The sequence below is a fragment of the Castor canadensis genome, chromosome 11, assembly GCF_047511655.1.
Source record: "Castor canadensis chromosome 11, mCasCan1.hap1v2, whole genome shotgun sequence".
Lineage (NCBI taxonomy): Eukaryota > Metazoa > Chordata > Mammalia > Rodentia > Castoridae > Castor > Castor canadensis.
The window spans coordinates 86,933,813-86,960,793 of NC_133396.1; the positions used below are offsets into that span (position 1 = coordinate 86,933,813).

The 26,981-nt window shown below is 34.6% G+C and overlaps 1 protein-coding gene across 6 annotated transcripts in view; it reads left to right on the forward strand.

The window, feature by feature from the left end:
* Cop1 (COP1 E3 ubiquitin ligase) overlaps positions 1-26,981 on the forward strand; it is a 197,551-nt gene that overhangs the window by 75,753 nt on the left and 94,817 nt on the right. For all 6 annotated transcript variants that reach the window (XM_074047399.1, XM_074047400.1, XM_020163713.2 and 3 more), the window contains 2 exons: positions 9,411-9,525; positions 13,783-13,918. In XM_074047399.1, coding sequence (XP_073903500.1) covers positions 9,411-9,525; positions 13,783-13,918 — 251 coding nt within the window. The remainder of the gene's footprint in view (positions 1-9,410; positions 9,526-13,782; positions 13,919-26,981) is intronic.

A 26,981-nucleotide genomic window follows, 5' to 3' on the forward strand; every position in this document is an offset into this window, starting at 1 on the left:
CCAGTAAAATAGTTGTTTACTGATCAGTGGCAGCACATAAATTTGTTTACATGAGCTTTACCACAAATCTGAGTAGTTTGTTACTCTGCAATGTTATAATGGCCGACATGTTTATGATGTTATTAGGCAATGGAATTTTTTCTACTCCATTATAATCTTATGGGACCACTGTTGTATATGCAGTCCATTGTTGACTAAAGTATTGTTAGGTGGCATAGGACAGTACTCTTACTTAGTGTAGGTGTGTGGTTGTATGTGACCACATGTGTGTCTGGGAGGAAGGGTAGGCGCAATAAGGGAAGGAGGGAGAGAGTTGAGTTGGTAGTCTTCTAGAAAGACAATCTGGCACAGCAATATTGGAAAATACTAGAAATGTTTGATTTGCTAATTATACACATAGGAATTTGTTTTAAGGAATGATTTGTAGTACTACATAAAGACCATATACGATGTTAATAATATAAGCAAAGTTCTGGAAAAATAAACAATGCTAAGCTATAACAGAGTAGTTATAGAAATTATCCTACAGCTTTGAAGTGTTTTGTTTTACTGCTTTTAAAAATAATGTTTACTAGTTGGTTTTTAATTAAAAAATGCTAACAATGTGATGTAAAAGAAGCCAAAAGCATGTGAACTTTATATAGGTATTTTATATTTTTGAATTTCTATAGTTGCTTGTTGGTTTTGTCTTACAACAAAATTAGGAAACTAACATTGATATATTATCCAAGAGAATTTTAAATTTTTAAAATTCAGATTTTAGCAGTTTTCTCAGTAATGTCCTTTATGGGAAAGGAAAAAAAAATATCTGCTGGTCCAGGACCAATTTAGACTCATTTGCTGAATTTATTTGGTGTGTGTCTTTCAACTCCTCTGAACTGGTATAGTTTCTCAATCTTCAATGACAATAACATTTTTGAAGAGTATAAGTTATGTATTTGTTATAATATCCTTTTGTGATAGTGCTAGCCATCCTTACTCCCTACCTCCCTGCCATAGTAGTTTTTCTTTTTCAATGTTTTGTAGAGTATTCCTTTCTAGAATTTTTCCCCCTTTCCATGAACTTTAGTATAACCTTATCTAGCTCCATAAAGAAGCCTCTTGGTATTTTTATTGGAATTGCCTTTAACTTATAAATTATCTCAGAGTGTATTATATCTTTATGATAAATTGAATTGAGTCTAAGTTTGCTCATTTCTTTGTGCATTTACTTTTTTAAATTATATTTCTTATTTTGAGATAATTATAGAGCTAAATGCAATTGACAGAAAAAATACAGATAAAGATTCCCCATATGCCACTTCCCCAATAATAACATGTTTATAATATTGTGCCATTCAGTGTGTGAATATGGCACATCTTAATTTATTTTGGTATTTTTGAAATTTCTTTTAGCAGTGTTTGTAGAGTTTTTTGGGGAAGGGTGGTACTAAGTTTTGAATCAGGGTCTTGTGCTTGTGAGTACTGTACCACTTGAGCCACACACCCAGCCCATGTTTGTAGTTTTAACGTGGAGGTCTTGCATGCCTTTTGTTAAATTAATCTCTTAATTCCTCTTCTGAGCTATTGTTGATGCAGTTTTTAAATTTCATTGTCTAGTTGCTTACTTGGCTAAAAACATACGGTTTATCTTTCTATATCATTTATATCTTATACTTTTAATAAATTTACTTTTTAGTTCTAGAAGCTTTATGGATATCTCAGGAATTTTTATCTAAAAATCATATAATCTGCAAATCAGTTTTTTTACCTATTGTTTTTGTCAGCCTAAACAACAAAGACACTTTCCAATGATAGTGAATCATTCAGAAATGAACATTTCCATGAGAATATGTGTGTTGTAGCAAATTGGGGGTGTATTGAGAATTTTAAAGGTAAAATGAGGAAGGTTACCTAGGTAGTTTTGAAACAACTATCTTTAATAAAGGTCACCCGCTGTGGTGGCATCAGCCCCATGACTGGACAGACAGTAGTAGCTAGGCAGATTTCCTCACGTAAGTATTTTCTGTGTATGATTGTGATGGCTTTTGAGCAAAGTTGTGATTTTGGCAGTCTTTTGTGATGGTTCTTGGTATCGTAAAAACATTCCCTTCATAGCCTTCCCTAGCTCCTTTTGTCAAGGTTTGACATACTGACTCTCTTTTGATTCTGACAACTTTTAATTTATATGTATTCTTTTTTTCTTCTCCACTACTTTTCCCAAACCTTCTCTCCCACTTCCCTTCTCCTGCCTATCTCTGCTGCTCTTTCCTGTGCTCTTCTCCCTTATCTATTATGATGTTAGGTTCACATTTTGTTAGATACCCTTAGGTTTCAGTTTTCTTCTGTTCTAATCTATTGAGAATTTTTAATGTGATTGGCTGTTGAATTTATCAAATGCCTTTTCTGTATCTTTTGAAATAACAAATTGCTTGTTCTCCTTTATTCTGCCAGTACAATGAATTACATTGATTTCCTAATATTAAAACAACTACAAAGCTGGGCGTGGCCTGTTATCCTATTACTGGGGAGGTTGAGACTAGAAGATCACAACTTTAAGGCCAACCTGGTTTACTTAGTGAGCTCTAGGCCAGCTTGGGCTACATAATGAGGCCCTGTCTTAGAAAATCAATCAACCAACCAAATAGACAAACTCAACCATGAATTCTTGGTCATGATGAATTATTTTTATATTTTGTTGGATTTGATTTGCTCATTTTTTGTTTTATGTTTATGAAAGCTGTATTCTCTTTTCTCAATATTTTCTGGTAAAGAAGTGGCTGGTTTGCAGAGTTTCTCTGTCAGTGTCTTCATCAACCTAGAGTTTATCCAGTCTTGTTCAAGAGCAGTAGAGCTTAATTTCCAGGCTCTACCTCTTTCTTGGAGTTTGATGAGACTGACTGTTCTTACCCTGTAGTCAGCTGGTCTTTCTGGTTAGCAGTCCCATTCTGAGGCTTTCTAGGGACTTTACCCTAAGTCCCTTTATTAGTATAAATTTACCCATGAACGAAAGGGAGTTTTTATAAATAAGAGAAGATACCATCACTCCTGAGGAAACTCCAGCGTTTCTAAGAGCTGTATGCTAGGAATGTGGAACAAACACCAAATATATTCCTTTTCTTGCTGTCTTTCTTTTTTGGCAGTACTGACATTTCATGATCTTATTAAGGGTATCCTTGAGAGAAACTAACCTGTAAATTATAGTATGCGAGTATGTATTTTTAATTACTATGAATAATAGTATAGAATGTGGTATTTGGTGCCATTGCCTTAATTTGTGCTAAGAGGCCAGGAGTTTGATGCTGACCTGTGCTTTTGCATCAGATAAACATAGTGAAATGGCAGATAACGTCTTACTGTTTATATGAACATAGTTTTAACCTCACTAAATAGCCTTAAAAAGTCTCAGAGAAGCTGAAGTGGTTTATAGCCAGACTTTGAGAATCATTACTCTGAATTATGGACCCTTCTCCTTTAAAGCTATGTTTAAATCTGTTATTAAAATACATATATATGTTCAACAGTTAATTTGTCTCAGCACATTGTACTTGGTCCTTAAATTTCTAAAGATTACTTACTATATAAATAATAGTTAGTTTTCCATTGTGTTTATAAAGTTGTTTTGAGAAAGGGGTATTTTTATGTTGGAAAATTTTCAATTTTTAGTTAACCAGATACGTTAGCCCTTGGCTACTTTTTGATATTAAGTATATGAAATGGAACATTCAGTTTTCAGTGCTTTTCTATTTTTTCTATTGAACTATTTATTCAGAATCAGTATATGTTAAGTTTATAGCTTATTCATAATTGGTAGGCTCATACTAAGTGACAGATTTATATAATCATCATGTTTAATTTGTTCTGTTGTCTTCATGGTATGCCTGTTAACTTTCTAGCATTTATTATTTTTAAATTTTCTCCAGTAGCCAAATAAGATGCATATATGGGTACATATATATGTATATGTGTGTGTATTTATTTCACCTATAACTAAATTTAATTATCTTTGAGTTTAATTATCTTTGGCCCTTTTTCTTTGAAACCAGTCTAGATAGACACAGTTGATGAAAACTTCCTTTTATATTTAACTATAGGTTGTAGAGTTTATGGTGCGATTATGTTGATTCTGATGATTAGTCTTCTAGATTATCCACAGCCAATTTGTACTTAATTGCTGCATAGTTAGCACATTTGTGTGTGATTATACTAATGTTTTTTCTGTGTGTGTGAATTTTAAATGGTATGTGACAAAGAGCCACAAGTTGCATACTTGCCAACAGTTATAAGGCAACTTGTTTTTATTAAATTAGCATATAATAGTTTCACAGGGGGGATACATTATGATATTTACATATGTATTTACAGTACACCTTAGTCAGATTTACCCCCTTCATTGTTCTCCCTCCTCCCTTTTCCCCTTCTTAGAACCATTTCAACAGGTTTCATTCTCCTATTTTCATTGATGACTATAAAATACATCTACCACATTGATCATCCCCTTCCCACTGGTATCCACCCCTGGAGAAGACCTGTTTTACCCTCTGTCCTTCATTTTTTTTTTTAAAGTGTATATTGGCAGTTCAAGGGGGTTTTGCCTTGACACCTCAGTGTGTATATATCGTGCTTTAATCAAATTAACCCCACCCTTGTTTACTCTTCCTCTGTCATCATACCTCCCTAATCTTTAATAGTTTATGATGTATCACCTTATATTATATTCATATCTAGATGGGTTATTTGAGTATTTTTCATTCTCTAACATTTTCTTTACCTTTCCCACCTTCTGGTTTTCTCCTCAGACAGACCCACTACTATAATCTTGTTCTCTCTCTTACCGTGTGTGTGTGTGTGTGTGTGTGTGTGTGTGTGTGTGTGTGTGTGATCATATATATATATATATGTATATATATATATACACACACACACACACACACACACACATGTATTTATATATACCTTTAATTTGTAGGTCTCACTTCTACATAGGAGGGAAAACATGCATCCTTTGACTTTTGAGCTTGGTTTACTTTGCTTAACATTATGCTCTCCAGTTCACCCATTTACCTGCAAACAATATAATTTCATTCTTCTTCATGGCTGAAGAAAATGCCATTGTGTATATATATATATATATATATATACACGACATTTACTTAATCCATTATTTAGTCATGACGCATCTGTGCTATTTCCAAAGCTTGGCTATTGTGAATAGTGCTGCAGTTAACATGGGTGTGCAAATGGCTCTATTGTATCCTGAAGCACATTCCTTCCAATATATGCCCAAGAGTGAGGCAACCCAATTTTGTATGGATGAAAAAGGGTATCAGAGGATTTTGAATGAATCCAAGAAAATCTTAATTAAACATGACAACATAATTGGTAAAGTGAATTTGCTCTGAAAACTGGAAGTAAATAAAACTGTATTGTTGACTAGTTCTTGCTGATTTTATGTTGTATTTCTGATTTTTGTTATAAAATCCATCTCATCCATCAGACTACAAAGTTTTTTTCTGTCTTTCCTCTGAACAGATTACTTTTAAAAGTCTATATTCTTCCTGTTAAAATTGTGGGGAAAAATGAGTTGATATATACAGTGGAACATATTTTGCAAATATATAAATTAAATTACAGTAAAACTTGTATAAACACAGCTTCTGTGTTATTTACTAGAATGTTATCAGTACAAGTAATCCATGTGCTCCTAACATATTTCATCACCCTGCCTTCTGTCCAGAGGTACTTTTCTGGTATTTATGTATGTCATTGTGTCAACTTACATTGTTTGGTTTGGCTACATTTTAAATTTTATAAAAATGATGTAGTAGTTTTCAGAGCTTCATTCATTGTTGTTAAAATATTCCACTGGAATATTCTTACAGGTTATTTCTTTTGCCTCACTTTCTTTTTAAATAATAGATTTTGATGGCCAGAAGTTCCTAATTTCTGTCATAGAATTCAAAACTTATAATTAATGCTTCCTGTGTTTAATAAATTCTACCTCTTCTCAAGATCTTAAACATTTTCCTATAATAACAAATTGTCAGTTTTTGAAAATATTCTGTGTATCACTGAAAATACATGTTTTCTCTTTGAGGATGGTGTTTTGTATGTATTTGTTACATCACACATTTGTATTTTACTGAATATAAATTATTGTTGCTATTACCACACACGGATGGATCAGTTTGCTCACAGCACAGTGGGCTAATAAGCGACAAGATGTTGAGACAAGGAAGATGACTTTATTCGAGAAATTGGTTAACCAAGAAGATGGAGGACCTCTTCCCAATTCCATCCCTTGGGAGGCTGGTTTAGGGATGGTTTATTATATAGGAGATGGGGAATTGCAGACTCGTGGGTACCTTCTAATAGAGGTTTATGAGCAGATGGTGCACAGCTGGTCCTACTTGCTTCGGCAGGAGATGCTTTTTAGTTTTGCACATCTCTGCAACAAAGATTATTTCCTCAGGTTAGTCTTATGATTGATTAGTTTGCCCATGTGCAGTTCCTGACACAACATAACAATGAACAGGCCAGTGGGGATAGCTGGCTCATGGTCCTCTTGCTGATCACCAAACTCATGATAATGAAAGAAAACAGACAACCTGATTATTGTGGAAGAGGCATGGGGAGGTAAAACAGGGAGATGGGTAAGAGTTCTGTCTTCAGTGTTCTGCTTCATTATTGGCATAATATTTCAGTTGATTAAGTAAAGTTCATCTTCCCTATGTTGGTGAATTTTTTCAGTTTCTTGGAGAATTTCTGCTTCGTATATATTTGAGCCTGTATTATGTATAGACAAGTACATAATTATTGAATTAAAATTTTCCCATTATGCTGTGACTGCTTCCATCCTTATTTATATTCTTTCCTTGTCCTGTCCCCTCCCCCCTTCCTCTTCCTCTGCCCTGCCCTTTTTCCCTTCCTCCCTCCCTCCCTTAAGGATCTAGGCTGATCTCAGACTTAAGATCATCCTGCCTAACCCTCTGGAGTGACGAGATTATAGGCTTTTACCACTGTGCCGGGGTTCATTTTTTTCTCTCTCTTTTGACTGTTACTATTTTCCTATTATGTTTTCTTTCACATTATTTCCACATTTTTTCTTTCACATTATTTCCACATTTTAGCTGAGATTTTAGGGGTTTCTTTGGCAGATAGTACAAAGTTATGCATAAGTTTTTTTTTTTTTTTGCTAGTACTGGAGTTTGAATTTAGGACTTTTACACTTGCTAGGCAGTCCCTCTACCACTTGAGTCATTCCTCAAGCTAGGATCTTGTGAACTATTTGCCTGGGCTCCTTTCAAACCGTGATCCTCCTGATCTCTGCCTTCTGAGTAGCTAGGATTATAGGGAAGAGCCATCGAAGCCTGGCTAAAGTTTTACTTTTAGAAATTCATTCTGTCACTATTTTAATCAGTGAATGGTCCCATTTACATTTATTATGAATAAGGACTACTTCAGCTGCTTTTCTTATTGCTACTTTTCTCATATTTTAATTTTTTTCTTATTTTTTTAGTCCTTCTCATTGGTTTAAATGTTATCTGTTCTCTTACTGTCCTTCCCCTAGTAGAACTTGAGATTTATCCACAGTTGTCATCTAAACAGATTATGTTTACTTAATTACTTAATCTTAATTACTTCCCTCGATTATGTAAGAATTCCAGAAAACAAACTTATCTCTCCTTTCTGACTTACATGTTGTTATTTGGTGTATGTTTCCTATCTTATTTTTAAACCCCATAAATTAGGTATTATAATTAACAACAAATTTAGAATCATTTAGTTCACTGCTAAATGATTCCTTTTTTGTTTTGTGCCTGAGACTTTGTGTTATTGTCGTTTTCAAAGACATGATTTCAGAGAATCTTTTAGAAAGGACTCTTTGGTAATAAACTTTGGTTTAGTCATTAAAAAGAAAGTTTATATTGCTCTTAGGATAGTTTTTTTGGTTTCTGAATTTTAGATAGGAATTATACTCCTCAAACTTTTTAAAGAGAATCAAAATCTGTTTGTTCTAGATTTGTTCATTGCTGTGGAAACTATTTTGCCTCTTGATTTCCTGTTAAGTGAGTTAGTTTTTTCCATTTATCTCATTTTAAGATCTTTCTGCCCTTGGACAAAAGCCCAGGTTCATCTTACTATATCTACTTGTGGAGTTTTGTTTTTTGTTTTGTTTTCTTGAAGTGATTGGGAAATGTTCTACCACTGAACTACATTCCCTTCCCTTTGGATTTCTTTTTAATTGTCCTACTTGATAGAAGTAATTTCTGTGTTTTTACATTTTTCTTCATTTTCACTTCTGGAAAATTATTTCCTATCAACTCTTCAAGTACTCTTTAATCTTATATTTTCTTCTTTTGGGACTTTGGCCTTATTTCAAACCATCTTCCTGTCTTTCCTCTTACCCACTTTTTCAAATTTTCTGTCTTCTTGACTTTCATTGTGGGTAATTCCTTTAGCATCTCTTCTAGTTTCAAATTGTGTTTTTAGTTTTAGGGATTTTTCACAAATCCCTCGTAAAGTACTCTTAAGTTGGCATTTGTTCCTATTAAATAATTTTCCCTCCCCCTTTTCCACCTCTTTGTGCATTTATTGTATTTTGTTTATGGAAATTGTCTTTCTTGTGAGTCAAATTCTTTAATCCAGGATTCTTACTTCCCATCTAGTTTTATTAGAGCAAGGATACACCACTATTTTGTGTGCTGTAGTGCTGTCGTACTTCTTCACCTCATGTATTTGACATAGTTGATCATATTAAATTATTGATAAACTTACTTCATCTCAAGATCTCATTTATGCACCTTATTTCTATATATGTTTACATGACTCAAGCATAATAGATGACCCATTTAGACATGCTGCAGGTAATACATGTTTAGGATCATGGACTTTGGTTTTGTATAGGATGTACACAAAATACATAATTCAGAAGATACAAGGCTACAACATAGGGATGATGAAAAAGTATTTTTCTGTTTCGTAATTGTTTTATATCAATTTCTGGATATTAAAATTCTCCAAATTCTGTATTTCAGAATGGCATTATAAGGATTTTATCTTCATTTAATTTATTCTTTTTATTTATTTTTTTGACAGTTGTGGGGTTTGAAACCTGGGCCTAGCACTTGAGCCACTCTGCATCCATCTTCATTTAATTTAGAGAACTGAAAGGGGTTGTCATATTTTAGTGTTTTAAATATGGTGGTTAGAGTCAATTTCATTTCTTTTAATCATTTTCTGAAAGCATCTGTTACCTGTTCTTACGTTAAAAGAAAAATTGAATGATCTGAGAACCTTAGTTTTTCACAATTTGTAATCATGTTATTATGATGAATATTTGAAAGTACATATGTAAGAATTTCGGTATTCTGTATAAAAAATGGTATGGTTTTTCTCTGAGTTATAAGTGTCTTTTCTTACCACTTTAGACAAAGAAACAGCCTTGGTATAACAGCACATTAGCATCAAGACGAAAACGACTCACTGCTCATTTTGAAGACTTAGAACAGTGTTATTTTTCTACAAGGATGTCTCGTATCTCAGGTACATGTTCAGTATTTCTCTTACAATACCTCAATATAGTATTTCAGATCTTTTCCTAGGTTTAAGTGTTGGATTGAAAAATCTTAGTTGGAAAGTAAAGTATGTATTTTTGACAGTCAGAGACTGTGAACGTTCTTAAAGATGTTAAGGAGAAATATTGTTTTCCAATAGCAGTTTTTGTTCTCTGGAAATTTTTAATCATGATATAGCAAGCTATATCAGGTTTCAAAATCAATGAAATGTGTAGCTAGCAAAAATTCAGTTGTTTCTTATTCAACATAGTAAGTATTAAGCACCATTCTGTATGCTAAGAATAAAAAGATGAGCCTGGTGCAATTTCAGCACTCAAAATGCTGATCGAGGCCAACCTGAGCTGTGTAGTGAGACCCTCTGTCAAAAACATGTATTAAAAGCAAAATGAAAGAACTGGTTCTTATCATCATAAATCGAGTCAGGGAAAGCAATAGGTAAATAATTCTGTGATACTGTATGTTATATATATATATACAAGAGGGTATTACAGGAGTAGAGAAGACTATCTACTGACACAACTAACTGGGTGTAAAAAATCTATGCCATGCTAGTATGAATTACTGAATAAGGTAATTAGAAGCATATTCAAAGTAGTTAAAATAACATGATGACATAGGTTATTTTTACTGCTTTCGAGAAGTAATTAAGCTTTTTGATCACTATTCTTTAGCCTTTTCAGCATCTTTACTCATCAATGATATAGGGAAATTAGTATAATCCTAGGGGTTTTTTGAGAGTTGTAGGTGATGTATATCTAACACAATGCTTGGTACATGTTGGGTGATTATTTAGTTGATATCATTGGTGGTACACATTCTCTAATTGAAGACCACTGATGGGAAAAAAAAGTCTGATAATTTGTTATTAAAAACTGGACCTTGGTTTTCTCTTGAATGAACATGTTTATTAAAATCTATACACTACTTTGGACTAATTTGCCTTAGAATTGGTGATGTAAGAAAAAAATTGTAAGATTTACACAGCATTTTTCATAGGGAAATTCAAGATTTGTTTGCGAAACCTGTCATTTATTGCCTGGGAGTTGAGTCTCTTATTGAATGTCTATGATAATCTAAAAATATAAACTACAATAGGACATCGTTAAATTAATAGTAGTCTGAGTCCTGCATTGTGACTGACAGAGAGTCCTTTCAAATGTTATTTGGTGTTATAGTTTTGAAATAAAACATTAGGCCAAGTGGTAGACATTTTAAAAGACAAAAATGGAATGGGAAAAAGCTTGAGATAGGTAAAGTTATTAATAATCTTTAAGTTACTAGCAGCATAGGCATGCTGTGGAGTCATAAAAGTGGCCACTAGACTTTTTGGGGTTTTTTTAGCATAGCTTTAAAAGAGGGTATAATAATAATTTAAAACTCAGAGTCAAATGAGATAGGTTTTTATTTGTGTGGCCTTGGCTGTATTTTACTTAAATCATACTGTCCCAAAGTTTTAGGACAAAACTTTGAGTTTATCACGTTTGCTCCCATAACAATATTAGTGAATATGAAGCACATTTTAGTTCCTTTGGCAGTAAAGAAAAAATTTTAACTTATAAATAATAGAGTACATAAGATGTTATATACATCTTATATAACATACATTATAAGATGTTTGTATATGTTCAAATGTGAACTCATGAATCCACCCCCATTCCAAATTTCATTTCCAGTTATAAAAATGGAATATTATTAAGGCAAGAATATCTCAAACTCTTAATTTTAATTGAAAGAGGAAAATTTTACAAACTGATCTGTAATTAGAATGAGAGGTAACATGCCAACAGATATATATTTAGAGAGAGAGAGAGAGAGAGAGAGAGAGAGAGAGAGAGAGAGAGATTGATAATAAAATAACCAAGCAAACAAAATCCTGCCTTCTTATAACCAGATAAGTGAGCACCAATTGTTATATCTTCAGGTACTGAAATAGTGATTTTTGTTGTTTTTTTCATCATTTCTGTTGAAAATTGATATTAATGAGCTTTGCATGATAGCTAGAAGTTCATAGGAAAGGATTATGGTCTTCAACAGAATACACATTGTTTTTTTCTTTTTGAGTTTCGACTCATGGCCTCATGCTTGCTAGGTAGGCACTCTACCACTTGAGCCACTCCTACAGCCTTTTTTTGTGTTTGGTATTTTTGAGATAGGTTCTCTCGAACTATCTGCCCATGCTGACTTTGAACCTTGACCCTCCTGATCTCTTCCTCCTGAGTAGCCTGGACAGAATACACATTCTTGAAGGCTTGTGATTATATACTTAAGAACTGATGTCAGAATGTGAAATAATATTAACATTAAAAGAATTTCTTGAGCTAGATGCATGGCTCAAGTGGAAGAGTGCCTGCCTAGTAAGCATGAGACTCTGAGTTCAAACTTAGTATTGGAAAAAAATATTTTATTTTATATGAATAAAAAAGCTGTCTTTCCCAGTATTAATTACATGAAATGACTTGCAGTAATGGAATAGCATATTAAAAAATTCACCTGTTATATCCAAACCACTCTGTAGTACAGCTGGTGATTTTGGATTTTTTTCCCATAACTGGTGTTATATTTATAATTTATTGAATATCCTGAGAATAATTTTCATGGAGCAGGAGTTTTATCTCCATACCATTATGGTGACACTATGAGCTAATTATGCTATTTCTTTTGCTGTTTTTAGAATGAAAGCACTACTAAATTAGGCCCTTTTATTCTATATTGTTGGATGAATTTGCTTATTAGTGTTCAAATTTTTAAAATATCAGGAACAAAAGCTTAGCTTCTTCAAGTTAATTTTTATTTGTTTTTATTATAAGCATTAGATAAATTTCTTCATGCAGTAAATTTTCTTCAAGATTACCTAATATTCCTGCCAGGTGTAGTGACTCATCCCTACAATCTTAGCTACTCTGGAGGCAAAGATCAGGATTGCGGTTCAAGGCCTGCCTGGGTAAATAGTTTGTGAGACCCTATCTCAAAAATACCGAACAAAAAGGGCTGATCAAATGATTAGAGCACTGCCTAACCCTGAATTAAAACCCCAGTGCCACCAAGAGAGAAAGAAAACAATAACCTGATATTCTAGATAAAATAATTCTTTAGCCTCTCTGAACTATATAGTCATATAATTCTTTCAGTTTAATGATTCTCACATCTTAATTTCATTATGCCTACTATTACTTTTCAAGGGCATTTAAAAAGGAGAATCATGGAAGTTTACATTGAAAAAACTGTGTGTGTGTTTGTGCGTGTAAGGGAGAAGTTATAAAAGGACAGTACTAAAACAGATTTGTTTCAAATTTCAATCTCTAAGAAGCCAAGTAATTATGCATTATTTTTCATTCTTTGGAAAAGGAAGTGTAAGTATACATTTTAAGCAGTTTTGAAAAACAGGTTTTTTTTTCCCCTGCTTATTTCTGCTTTCACCGTAGACCTGCCTCTAGATTATAGAGTAGTTGTCAGGTACTTTGTAAGCTTATTTTATTATTTAAATCCCACATGATTTAGCTTTGAAGAGTTTAGCAAAGTGGACTTTACCCAAAGTATTTGTATGGTGTTCTGGTGGATGGGAATTACTGCTTTTCATATTCCTCCAAGACATTTGGGTGACATTTTTCTGGATAGAGGTATGCTTCGGCGTAAATGGAAGCCACTTCAAACATTCTTTTAAGTTTGCTTTTGAGATTGAATAATTTATACATTGTAGTTTTCTGCTTTCATCCAGTAGTAGGACTTAAAATACTTTAATTATGTAAGCAATTTTTGTTTTAAAACTATTTTTTAATCAATCTAAAATATGTTATAAACTTTTTTAACCATAAATAAACATAGGCACAAATATATATCCCTGTAAACATGTTCCTTTAGTGCCTACCAATATTCTTCTTTCGTTCCTCACTTTCACCATCGGTAAGGGATTTTTGTTTTAATAAGTGATTCAACCTTCTTTCAATTAGTAAGTTTTTATTGATTTTTTAAATTTTTTTCAAAGAAATTGCTGTAAAAAAGGATTCACAGTTATGTTCTTATTGATGTGGAAAAATGGTATCTTTTAAAGAATCACTATGACATCTTTTATTAAGGTTGAAAGCTCATCTAATTAGTTTGAGTATACTGGTCTACTCCAAAATCTTTTTAAATAACTTAAAAAATTTAGAATGTAATATTTAACATGTCGATATTGTTCTTTGCTTAGTTTGTAGTACAATTCATGTAGTTTATTTTCTTCATACAGATGATAGTCGAACTGCAAGCCAATTGGATGAATTTCAGGAATGCTTGTCTAAGTTTACTCGATATAATTCAGTAAGACCTTTGGCCACATTGTCATATGCTAGTGACCTCTATAATGGTTCCAGTATAGTTTCAAGGTAAGTATTAAGGACACTGCTTACTATTTTTTTAACAGTATCTAGACGCTCATTGAATTTGAGAAGCAATTACAGCATATTGTTAAAAACATGAGTTCTGAAATTAGAGTGCTTTCCAGTTACTCGTGTTGTGGTCTTAGGCAAGTTGATGATTATCTGTAAAATTGAATGATTAATGGTATTATCTCATACAGGATTGTAATTTGTTTTCTTTTAATACATATGTCTGATTTTGATGATAGAATATGCTCTTCTCATAGGTGTTCTCTTCAGTTTTTTGGAAGTTTGTACAGAATTGTATATTTTTAGCTGTTTTTTAATTTTTAAGTTTTTTTTTAAATTAGATATAGGTGTGTATATTTCTTATGTACAGCCTTATATTTTGAGGTATATGTCAGAATACTTTTTAATTTCCGTATTTATTTTTGCTCATGGATTACTAAGATACGTGTTACTAGGCTTCAAATACTGGATTTTCCAGTTAACTTTATGTTATTCATTTGTACATTTTTATGTTTACCACCATCTTGATGGTCATTCTTTTAAAAATTTTAATGAAGTGGGTGTAAGAGAGAGGGTGAATAATCAAAGAACATTATCTACATGTATGAGAATGTTATAATTTTTACAAATGATCTATATTAATAAAAATTAAATTTTAATGAAAATTTCTAATACACTTAAGAATAGAGGTAATGGAATCAAAATCCCCATATAGCACTGTTTCATTCAGATTTAGCACTGTTTAAGATTTTGTTACACTTGCTTCATTTGTCCTTTTCATTTGTATTCTTTGCTTAAGTATTTTAAAGTAAATCTAAGAATCTGTACCATTTTCCCTTATATACATAAGAATCTCCATTTCTTAAAATAATGGATTTTATAAAACCACAGGGCTATATCACATCTAAGAAAATTAGCAGTACTTCTTTGGTGTCATGAAGTTGCTAGTCCGTGTTCAAAAATCCTAGAATGAATAAGCCTCAAAAAGATATTTTGAGACAGATCAGGAATTTGGCATGCATTGTTTTGATTTTGGTATTGGATCTACCACTGAGCTATACCTCCAGCCCTGACAAGTTTTAATTTATGTATATGAAGATTGATCTTGAATTCTAAGCCATTGACTAAAGACACTATTGTAGGAAATCATTTAGTATATTCTAGCTGGTTGTTTAACTCAGTAATGAATAAGATAAGAATCATATTTCCATTTATTTTGGTAATGAGATTGAATACTGGATTGAGTAAAATTTGAAAATGTAACAGATTGTGGGGTTCATTTCATTATGTAATTCATTTAATAAAATTTCACTGACTTGTGTGGGCTGAACTAAGTGTGTAACTATGAAAAGACTGGACATGATGCCTGAATTCAAGGGAGCTGAATCTTATTTTCATGCCTTTACATAAGAAACACAAAAAGTAGCTTATGAAGCAATTTAGCTTGGAGCAGCAGGTTAGCATTATTACTTTAATTCTTGACTAATAAGAATGTATAACATGTTGAGAAAGGGTTCAAAATGTACTTTTAAATGGTAAAAAATGACTATCAAAGATTATTTGTAATAACTACCCAGTGTGTATATAATTAACTGTAATTATGTGGCTGTATCCAGGCTAATATGTACCATATTGGAGTTCTCTTGGAATGTTGGTTAATATCCCTGGGCATTGTGAATTAATCCTTTATTGGGTTTGACGAAAGCTTCCCTTTTAACATCATATCACAAAAGTATGACACCTCTATTTAGAAGACGTGGGATTAGCTTATTCTCTTTCAAAAAAAAAAGTTATTCTTTTTTTAAAAAACATTTCTGAAAGCCATTTTAGCTTGGTTACCTGGATTTAAACAAACATACAAAAAACCCTAATCATCTTTTCTTTGATCACACCAAGACATTTAAAGCACTGTGTATTCTGAATCTGAAATTCACCGTATTTATGAGACCTAAATGAGATTTCAGGCTGAGATTATCACATATTGAAAATGAGGATAAATTAAAATATTTCGATTAGAATTTTAAAATTCCTTTAATTCTTACCTTGCATGCTACTTCCGCTCTTTTCTCTCCGTTACACTGAATTTACATTTCTGCATGAAAATTTTCCAGTTTTTGAAGTTAGGCAGGACAGATGAAAACTAATAGGTAGTAAGAAATAAAGATATATCGAGCCAAAGAAATAAAGAGGCTTCAAAATTCTCACAGCCCTGCTGACTTTTTGCTTTTCTCTTAGTCTCTCATATTCAAACATATTTCACAATAAGTTCATTTTAAAGCCTTTTAATTCTTCTCAAAATAGAAATTCCTTTCGGGAAAGGATAACAAAAATAACAATGTTGAATTTGGTGTATTGCATCATTGCAGCATAGAGGAAATAATTATTTTTTATCGTCTAATTGAAACTTTATCTCATGGTGATCACTTATTGCAGTAAGAATCTCTCTGAGAGACTAAAGCTGAACCAGAAACTTAAGTTTTCCATTTTATTTCCTTTGCTTTTTCAGGGGTTAATTCCAAACCCATCATTCCAGAAGGTGGCAGCATTTGTTTACAGTAGCAAAAGAAAACCAATGAAGTGTGGAAAATTGGTAGCTTATATAAGTGAAGGTCTCCTGATTACCAGATAGTTGTTGTAGGTTAATAACCACAAGTAATGGAAAGAGAAGATACTTCCTATATTCTTCTTACCCATAGCAATAATTTCACATTTTACATTTGTCTTTCATTAGGTTTTCAATAGCTACCAGAGAGGATTGGTTTGAAATTGCATAGTCAGTGTGATCATTGTTTCTTGAATTCCTGGTTTGAGTTTTTACCTTAATTGTTATGGTCACAATTGTTACACATTTTACTTTAGAAGATTATTTAAATTATTTTGCTTGTGTTTGCTCAGAATTGTTGAAATTGTACATCAGGCATTAGTAAATTCATAAGAAGAAAATGGTTGTGTTTTGGGTTCAGTGCTGCAAAATGAGTCACTATTCTGGTGATATAGTTTTTAATTACTTTTTTGGACACTATTGTACGTATTTCACATGAGTTTCCTACTCATTAAATTCTTACATCAACTCTACGAAGTAAGGTATTTTTAGTAATCCTATTTCACAGGTGAGGAAACTAAACCAGAGAGAAGTGTTGTGATTTGTCTGAGATCCACACAGTGGTGGTAATGGACAGAACTGAGATTTGAGATGCTTACTGACTTCAAAGCTCTAGTGCTTTATTACTCTCTAAGATCTATTGAAATCTTGGAGGAAATTTCAGGAAACATTTTACTTTTGAGATACCCATAAGAAAAAAAAGTAATTTTTCAAAAATGTTCTTTGTATCCCTATTACTGTCTGGTTTTACTAGGTCTTAATAATGAACTTTTTTTACTCATAATTTAATGTTGACAGTGCATTCAACTGGTAACTTTTTGATATAGCTTGAAACTTTGTTTTTACACAGCTGTTTGTACCTACTTACAAAGATAGTTCTGCTAAACATCAATTTATGACAATATTGATCCAGATTTAAGGTAAATTTCAGTATCTCCCTTATTTTAGAATGCTTGTGAGTTTTAAATTTTTACTTAAAGATCTCCAGGTAATTATTAACTTGATTTATAAAGAGGAGGTATAATTTTAAGAACTACAAATGTGTTTTCACTTTTTGTTCAAATGTATTTTCTTTCATTGTGTTAAGAGTTATTGGCAGGCTGGGGTTGGAGAGAAGTGACATGCATGGGAGTACAAAGGAAAGGATTTCCTTCCAGAATTTTTTCCTACAACTTTCAAAGAAAGTCTTTCAAAGAAGTTTTGTTGTTACTGTTTTGTTTTGTTTTGTTTTTTATTGGTGGCATGGGGTTTGAACTCAGGGCCTCAGGCTGGCAAGGCAGGTGCTTTTACCACTTATGCCACTCTGCCAGCCTCAAAAAAGTTATTTTTAGACTGTGTTTTAGGCTGGAACTTCATCCGAACAGGGTTCTTATCTGCCTTATCTCCTGTTGCATTCCTGTGTCTGGCACATGTAGGTGCTCTGTAGTGAATAATTTACTGAATGAAGGCATGGATTATTAAAACTATTCAGCCTGCTAGAGGAGGGCTTTTTAGTTTTCCGGGTAATCTGCTTTTATGTATTTGTTTGCTTGTGTTACCTTGAAGAAAGTTTCAATAGGCTAAAAAGAAGTTCACAAATCACCATTGACACCTGACAGATACATAAATTCTGTTAACAACTTGAAATGGAAAAGTCCAACATTTCAGTAAGTGTTGAAGAGTTTCCTTCTTCTTTGATGATTCCAGATTTAGGTTACAAATGAAACACAGTATAAGCTTAAAGTTTGGAAGTCACTGAATGCTCTCTCTTCCCCATAACTTCTACTCCTAAGATTTTCCTGTTTTCATCTTGATTTCTCTTGGCCTTCAGCCGAGGCATGTCAGTACAAATTAAAATATTCTTACACTCATTACAAAGCAAGCATTAGCATTTGAGATTTTAGTAGACTAGTGAAAGTTTATCACAAATCAGTGATTGATAGCAAAGAGTTAAGTAGGTTTAAAGGGTAATCGCCACATTTTAAGGTTAATATGTTGAAGATCTTTGCTGTCTGCAATGTTAAGAGGTGAAGAAGGCTTTAGTGGGAGGTGGTTGATATATAATGTTAGGACTTTTAAAAACTAAGTTCTTGCTGTTTGATCGAGAGAATTTCTACAATCCTGAGTTTTGTGTTTTTATTTTTTTTGAAAAGTCCTTTCCTTCTTTATTTTTTTTTTCATGTTTAGCCCTTCCTTTATTTTTATTTATTTATATATTATTCATATGTGCATACAAGGCTTGGGTCATTTCTCCCCCCCTCCCCTATCCCCTTCCTTATCTCCCACTCCGCCCCCTCCCTCTGCCCCCTACCCCCTCAATACCCAGCAAAAACTATTTTGCCCTTATTTCTAATTTTGTTGTAGAGAGAGTATAAGCAATAATAGGAAGGAACAAGGGTTTTTGCTGGTTGAGATAAGGATAGCTATACAGGGCATTGACTCACATTGATTTCCTGTGCATGTGTGTTACCTTCTAGGTTAATTCTTTTTGATCTCACCTTTTCTCTAGTTCCTGGTCCCCTTCTCCTATTGGCCTCAGTTGCTTTTAAGGTATCTGCTTTAGTTTCTCTGCGTTAAGGGCAACAAATGCTAACTAATTTTTTAGGTGTCTTACCTATCCTCACCCCTCCCTTGTGTGCTCTCGCTTTTATCATGTGCTCAAAGTCCAATCCCCTTGTGTTTGCCCTTGATCTAATGTCCACATATGAGAGAGAACATATGATTTTTGGTCTTTTGGGCCAGGCTAACCTCACTCAGAATGATGTTCTCCAATTCCATCGATTTACCAGCAAATGATAACATTTCGCTCTTCTTCATGGTTGCATAAAATTCCATGGTGTACAGATAACCACATTTTCTTAATCTATTCGTCAGTGGTGGGGCATCTTGGCTGTTTCCATAACTTGGCTATTGTGAATAGTGCCGCAATAAACATGGGTGTGCAGGTGCCTCTGGAGTAACCTGTGTCACAGTCTTTTGGGTATATCCCCAAGAGTGGTATTGCTGGATCAAATGGTAGATCAATGTCTAGCTTTTTAAGTAGCCTCCAAATTTTTTTCCAGAGTGGTTGTACTAGTTTACATTCCCACCAACAGTGTAAGAGGGTTCCTTTTTCCCCCGCATCCTCGCCAACACCTGTTGTTCGTGGTGTTGCTAATGATGGCTATTCTAACAGGGGTGAGGTGGAATCTTAGTGTGGTTTTAATTTGCATTTCCTTTATTGCTAGAGATGGTGAGCATTTTTTCATGTGTTTTTTGGCCATTTGAATTTCTTCTTTTGAGAAAGTTCTGTTTAGTTCACTTGCCCATTTCTTTATTGGTTCATTAGTTTTGGGAGAATTTAGTTTTTTAAGTTCCCTATGTATTCTGGTTATCAGTCCTTTGTCTGATGTGTAGTTGGCAAATATTTTCTCCCACTCTGTGGGTGTTCTCTTCAGTTTAGAGACCATTTTTTTTGATGCGCAGAAGCTTTTTAGTTTTATGAAGTCCCATTTATCTATGCTATCTCTTAGTTGCTGTGCTGGTGGGGTTCCATTGAGAAAGGTCTTACCTATCCCCACTAACTCCAGAGTATTTCCTACTCTTTCCTGTACCAACTTTAGAGTTTGTGGTCTGATGTTAAGATCCTTGATCCATTTTGAGTTAATATTGGTATAGGGTGATATACATGGATCTAGTTTCAGTTTTTTGCAGACTGCTAACCAGTTTTCCCAGCAGTTTTTGTTGAAGAGGCTGCTTTTTCTCCATCGTATATTTTTAGCGCCTTTGTCAAAGACAAGTTGGTTATAGTTGTGTGGCTTCATATCCGGGTCCTCTGTTCTGTTCCACTGGTCTTCATGTCTGTTTTTGTGCCAGTACCATGCTGTTTTTATTGTTACTGCTTTGTAACATAGTTTGAAGTCAGGTATTGTGATACCTCCTGCATTGTTCTTCTGACTGAGTATTGCCTTGGCTATTCGTGGCCTCTTTTGTTTCCATGTAAATTTAACAGTAAATTTTTCGATCTCTTTAATGAATGTCATTGGAATTTTGATGGGAATTGCATTAAACATGTAGATTACTTTTGGGAGTATCGACATTTTTACAATGTTGATTCTACCAATCCATGAGCATGGGAGATCTCTCCACTTTCTATAGTCTTCCTCAATCTCTTTCTTCAGAAGTGTATAGTTTTCCTTGTAGAGGTCTTTCACATCTTTTGTTAGGTTTACACCTAGGTGTTTGATTTTTTTTTGAGGCTATTGTAAATGGAATTGTTTTCATACATTCTTTTTCAGTTTGCTCATTATTAGTGTATAGAAATGCTAATGATTTTTCTATGTTGATTTAATATCCTGCTACCATGCTATAGCTATTGATGATGTCTAGAAGCTTCTGAGTAGAGTTTTTTGGGTCTTTAAGGTATAGGATCATGTCATCTGCAAATAGGGATATTTTGACAGTTTCTTTACCTATTTGTATTCCTTTTATTTCTTCTTCTTGCCTAATTGCTCTGGCTAGGTATTCCAGTACCATGTTGAATAGGAATGGAGATAGTGGGCATCCTTGTCTGGTTCCGGATTTTAAAGGGAATGTTTTCAGTTTTTCTCTGTTAAGTATAATGCTGGCTGTAGGTTTGTCATATATAGCTTTTATAATGTTGAGGTAGTTTCCTTCTATTCCTAGTTTTCTTAGAGCTTTTATCATGAAATGGTGTTGGATCTTATCAAAGGCTTTTTCTGCATCTATTGAGATGATCAAGTGGTTTTTGTCTTTGCTTCTGTTAATGTGGTTTATTACGTTTATTGATTTTCGTGTGTTGAACCACCCCTGCATCCCTGGGATGAAGCCTACTTGGTCGTGGTGAATAATCTTGTTGATGTGTTGTTGAATTCGGTTTGCCATTATTTTGTTGAGGATTTTTGCGTCAATGTTCATTAAGGAGCTTGGCCTATAGTTCTCCGTTTTGGAGGTGTCTTTGCCTGGTTTGGGAGTAAGTGTAATACTGGCTTCATAAAATGTGTTTGGCAGTTTTCCTTCCCTTTCTATTTCATGGAACATTTTAAGGAGGGTTGGTATCAGTTCTTCTTTAAAGGTCTGATAGAATTCAGCAGAGAATCCAAGAGGTCCTGGACTTTTCTTGTTGGGGAGACTCTTGATTGCTGCTTCAATTTCATTTTGTGTTATAGATCTATTCGGGTGATTAATTTACTCTTGGCTCAGTGTTGGATGGTCATATGTATCTAGAAATCTGTCCATTTAAGATTTTCAAATTTATTTGAATATAGGTTCTCAAAGTAGTCTGATGATTTCCTGGACCTCCGTGGTGTTTGTTGTTATCTCCCCTTTTGCATTCCTGATTCTACTAATTTGGGTTTTTTTCTTTCCTCATTTTAGTAAGGTTTGCCAGGGGTCTATCGATCTTGTTTATTTTTTCAAAGAACCAACTTTTTGTTTCATTAATTCTTTGTATGGTTTTTTTGGTTTCTATTTCGTTGATTTCAGCTCTTATTTTTATTATTTCTCTCCTTCTATTTGTTTTGGGATTTGCTTGTTCTTGTTTTTCTAGGATTTTGAGATGTATCATTAGGTCATTGATCTGGGATCTTTCAGTCTTTTTAATATATGCACTCCTGGCTATAAACTTTCCTCTCAGGACTGCCTTAGCTGTGTCCCATAGGTTCCGGTAGGTTGTGTTTACATTTTCATTGACTTCCAGGAACTTTTTAATTTCCTCTTTTATTTCATCGATGATCCGTTCTTCATTAAGTAATGAGTTATTTAATTTCCAGCTGTTTGCATATTTTTTGTCTTTACTTTTGTTGTTGAGTTCTACTTTTACTGCATTGTGATCAGATAGTATGCATGGTATAATTTTTGTTTTCTTATATTTGCTGAGACTTGCTTTGTGCCCTAGCATATGATCTGTTTTGGAGACGGTTCCATGGGCTGCTGAGAAGAATGTATATTGTGTAGAAGTTGGATGAAATGTTCTGTAGACATCAACTAGGCCCATTTGATCTATTGCATATTTTAGATCTTGGATTTCTTTATTGATTTTTTGTTTCGATGCTCTATCTATTGATGATAATGGGGTGTTAAAGTCTCCCACAACCACTGTGTTCACGTTTATATATGCTTTTAGATCTTTCAGGGTATGTTTGATGAAATTGGGTGCATTGACATTGGGTGCATACAGGTTGATAATTATTATTTCCTTTCGGTCTGTTTCCCCTTTTATTAGTATGGAATGTCCTTCTTTATCTCGTTTGATCAATGTAGGTTTGAAATGTACTTTGTCAGAGATAGGTATTGCTACTCCTGCCTGTTTTCGGGGGCCATTGGTTTGGTAAATCTTCTTCCAGCCTTTCATCCTTAGCCTATGCTTATTTCTGTCAGTGAGATGGGTCTCCTGTAAGGAACAAATTGTTGGATCTTCCTTTTTAATCCATTTCGTCAAGCGGTGTCTTTTGATGGGTGAATTAAGCCTGTTAACATTAAGCATTAGTACTGATAGGTATGTGGTGATTCCTGTCATTTAGTTGTCTTAGTTGTTTGAAGGTTTGTTTGTGTGTACCTAAGTTGAGGTTACTCTGTACTGTCTTGATTTTTCTTTTCCTGTGGTTTGGTGCTGCCTGTCTTTTCATGGTTAAGTTGGGTTTCACTTTCTGTGTGCAGAATCCCTCGCAGAATCCTTTGTAGTGGTGGCTTTGTGGTCACATATTGTTTTAGTTTCTGCTTATCATGGAAGACTTTTATTGCTCCATCTATTTTGAATGATAGTTTTGCTGGGTAGAGTATCCTGGGGTTGAAGTTATTTTCATTCAGTGCCTGGAAGATCTCACCCCACGCTCTTCTTGCTTTTAATGTTTCTGTTGAGAAGTGTGCTGTGATTTTGATGGGTTTACCTTTGTATGTTACTTGTTTTTTCTCTCTTACAGCCTTCAATATTCTTTCCTTAGTTTCTGAACTTGTTGTTTTAATGATGATATGTTGTGGGGTAGTTCTATTTTGATCTGGTCTGTTTGGTGTCCTGTAGGCCTCTTGCATCTGTATGGGAATATCTTTCTCCTAATTTGGGAAATTTTCCATTATTATTTTGTTAAATGTATTACGCATTCCCGTCGCTTGCACCTCTTCTCCTTCTTAGATGCCCATGATTCTCAAGTTTGGTCTTTTGATGGAGTCGGTGAGTTTTTGCATTTTCTTTTCACTGGTCTTGAGTTCTTTAATTAATAGTTCTTTGGTTTTTCCTTTAATTACCATTTCATGTTCAAGTTCTGGGATTCTGTCTTCTGTTTGTTCTATTCTGCCTGATTGGCCTTCCATTTTGTTTTGCAGTTCTGTTTCGTTCTTTTTTCTGAGGTTTTCCATATCCTGGGTGGTTTCCTCTTTAATGTTGTCTGTTTTTGTCCTGAGTTCATTTATCTGTTTATTCATCGTGTTCTCTCTTTCACTTTGGTATTTATACATTGCTTCTATGGTTTCCACTATTTCTTCTTTTGATTTTTCAAATTCTCTATTTTTGTTGTCTTGGAATTTCTTGAGTGTCTCCTGTAAATTTTGGTTGACCCTATCCAGTATCATCTCAATAAAATTCTCATTGAGTACTTGTAGTATGTCTTCTTTTAAATTATTCTTGTTGGCTTCATTGGGTCCTTTGGCATAGTTTATCTTCATTTTGTTGGAGTCTGGATCTGAGTACCTGTTTTCTTCATCCCCCTCTGGTTCCTGTACTAATTTTTTGCTGTGGGGAAACTGGTTTCCCTGTTTTTTCTGTCTTCCCGTCATTGCCCTTGGTGTCATTATTGTCCCTGTACTATGTGCAATTAAGTATTTTCTAGCTTGTAATAATAATAATGGTGATATTTAGAATGGAAGGGTGAGCTGAGATGGAAAGCAAGAAGTTAAAGAAATGGGAAAAACAAATACACAGACTGAAAGAAAACAGAACAAGGTTTCAGACAAGAAGGTTTCAAAGGTATAAACAGGGAGTGTTAGTGTACTAATCGACAGTAAGCTGAACAGACATTAGAGAGAGAGAGGATTGAAAATCAAAAATAAAAAAATAAAGATAAGAATAAAAATAAAAAATAAGTAAATGAAAGAAATCTATATATAAAAACTAGTCTCCAATCCTGGAGATTGTGCCTCAGATGTTGTTCTGTAGTTGTCTCATCAAAGGGGACACATAAAGTAGAACAAAACTACACACACACGCGCACAAAAAAAACCCCAAGTGTCCCAAGTTCAAATGCAATACAGTTTCCATAAGTTTTTCTGCCTGCAGGTGTAATTCGGTTGTTCTCTCATCAAAGGTAGGGAGACAAAGAAAATAAAGAGTCTGGAGACAGTTCTGAGAATGGTATCTGCGGCTGTGGTTTGCCTGCCCGCTGCTTTCAGCCTGATGTTGCTGGAGGCGTTATTGATGCAGATCTCAGGGGTGAGGTTAGCACTCACCTGGCCCTGCAGGCTTTGTTTACTCAGAGTTCTCCTGTGTTGGAGCCTCTGCTGCAGGCTTTCCCCTTCCCAAGCACTGGGAAAGGTGACACTGCACCTGCGTTGTCAGTCCTGTGTGTTTATTTACAGTTCATGTGGGAGGTGGGTCTTCCCCCCTCTCCTGTGCAGTTTTCCTCCCAGCGCCACTTTCACAAGCTTTCCTGCTCCTGCTTACTGGACGGTGCTGCTGCTCCTGCCAGCTGCCATGTTTGTTTACAGTTCACGTGGGAAGTGGGTCTTCCCTCCTCTCTTGTGGAGTTTTCCTCCCTCCGCCACTCTCACAAGCTTCCCCACTCCTGGTTGCTGGGCGAGCGCCTCACCCCTGCTCCCGCCAGAGCCTCTCTGTCCCGCCAGGCTTGTTTATTTACAGTCCCGGGAAGGATTCCCTTCCCCCAATCTTCAGTGCTCAGGGCACCCCACCCTCTTTCCTGCGTGTCTTTATTGCTCTTACTGCTTATTACTCAGTTTTTCTTTTTTCCTGTTTGGGGGTCAGTCTGTCCAGGGGCCTGAGCTGCTCTGGCTCAGGGCTGTCTCTGGGAGTACCGCGAAGCTCACCTGGTCCACGTCTTCCCAAGCCTTCTGGGCGCAGGCGACTGGCAGCCTGGGGGCCGTCCTGGTTTCTCCATTTAACATGTAGTGGAGATTCTCTGTGCAGGCTGGTTCAAGGATTGATGCTGTCTGGACCGTCCTTCCATCTCTTTTTCCTTTCCTTCTTTAAATAGTAAATGATAGTACAGTGGCCCACCTCAGTGTGAACACCACCTTTCCACCTGCCAAAGGTGAGTGGAACCCTGAGATTTGTTATTTATTCACCTGCATTTGTCTAGAATTTTTTTGTTCTGAGTTTTTTAATTGTACCTTTTCACGCTAAGCACGTGCTGATAGTATTAAGAGTGATGTGTAGGTTAGTTGGGAGACAAACCTTGTAAGCTAATATATAGGATAAAGTGTTATAAATGCTGTTAAGGTATCAGTATCTACAGAATATTGTATGCAGAGTGTATTGGATAGAAGGAAGCATGAGTGGAAGTAGGGAGATCCAATACATAAGTGGTTATTAAAATTTTTCTAGCAGCACATGTTGGTGGCCTGTACTGGAGTAAGATCAGTGGCAGAAGAAATAGAAATATTCAGAGACTAAAAGATAAATTTATTTTGATTGAATGTTCTTGAAACAGAAATAATTTGCAGGTCTTTGCTTTAGTAATAGGATAGGGAAAATATTGGTGTCATTTGCAGAGAAATATTTGAGGGAGAGCAGGTTTAAATAGCAACATAGTTCATAGGCAGTCTCCAGCAAGAGATTTGACATGTACAGAGATGTAAAAATGGCTGTACAGATTTGAGGTCTGTGAATTTGTGATTTTATACCACAATTATAGATACATGGAACCACTAACATTTGGAGTTCAGGTAGATGAGAAGAAGTAGTAAAGCAGATGAGAAGTTTCTTAGATAAATGAGCATGAAAACTAGGAAAGTGTATTGACACAGGACATGTTGGCTCAAGCCTATAATTTCAGCACTCAGGAAGCTGAGGCAAGAGAGGATCCTGAATTTGAAGTCAGCGTGGGTTACAGAGTAAAATCTTACCTTGTTTTAAAAAAAAAAAAAAATCTCCCATCTTAGGTAGTGAGAGACTATAACCAGGATCAGATCCAAAACAAAGTGAAACACTTCCTCCTGGAGAGTAGGAGGAAAGGAGAAGAGAATAGTTGCAGAGGCAGATACCTTTACAGATTAGGTGGCAGGGAGTTTAAGAATCCCTTAAGAGCCATTTGATTTCCACATGTCATCTCAGAATGATGGGGAGAAAGTGTGGTTGTGGTATTATACATGAATGTAAAGGAAAAAAGAGATTACATGATGAGAATAATTTAGTGAGAATGATTAAATTTGTGGACTGGAATTTAGATTGAATACTGAAGGAAACGAAGATATGAGACTATTTGTGATGGGAAAAGAATTAAGTGAGTACATTATACAGGTGCAGGCCTTGAA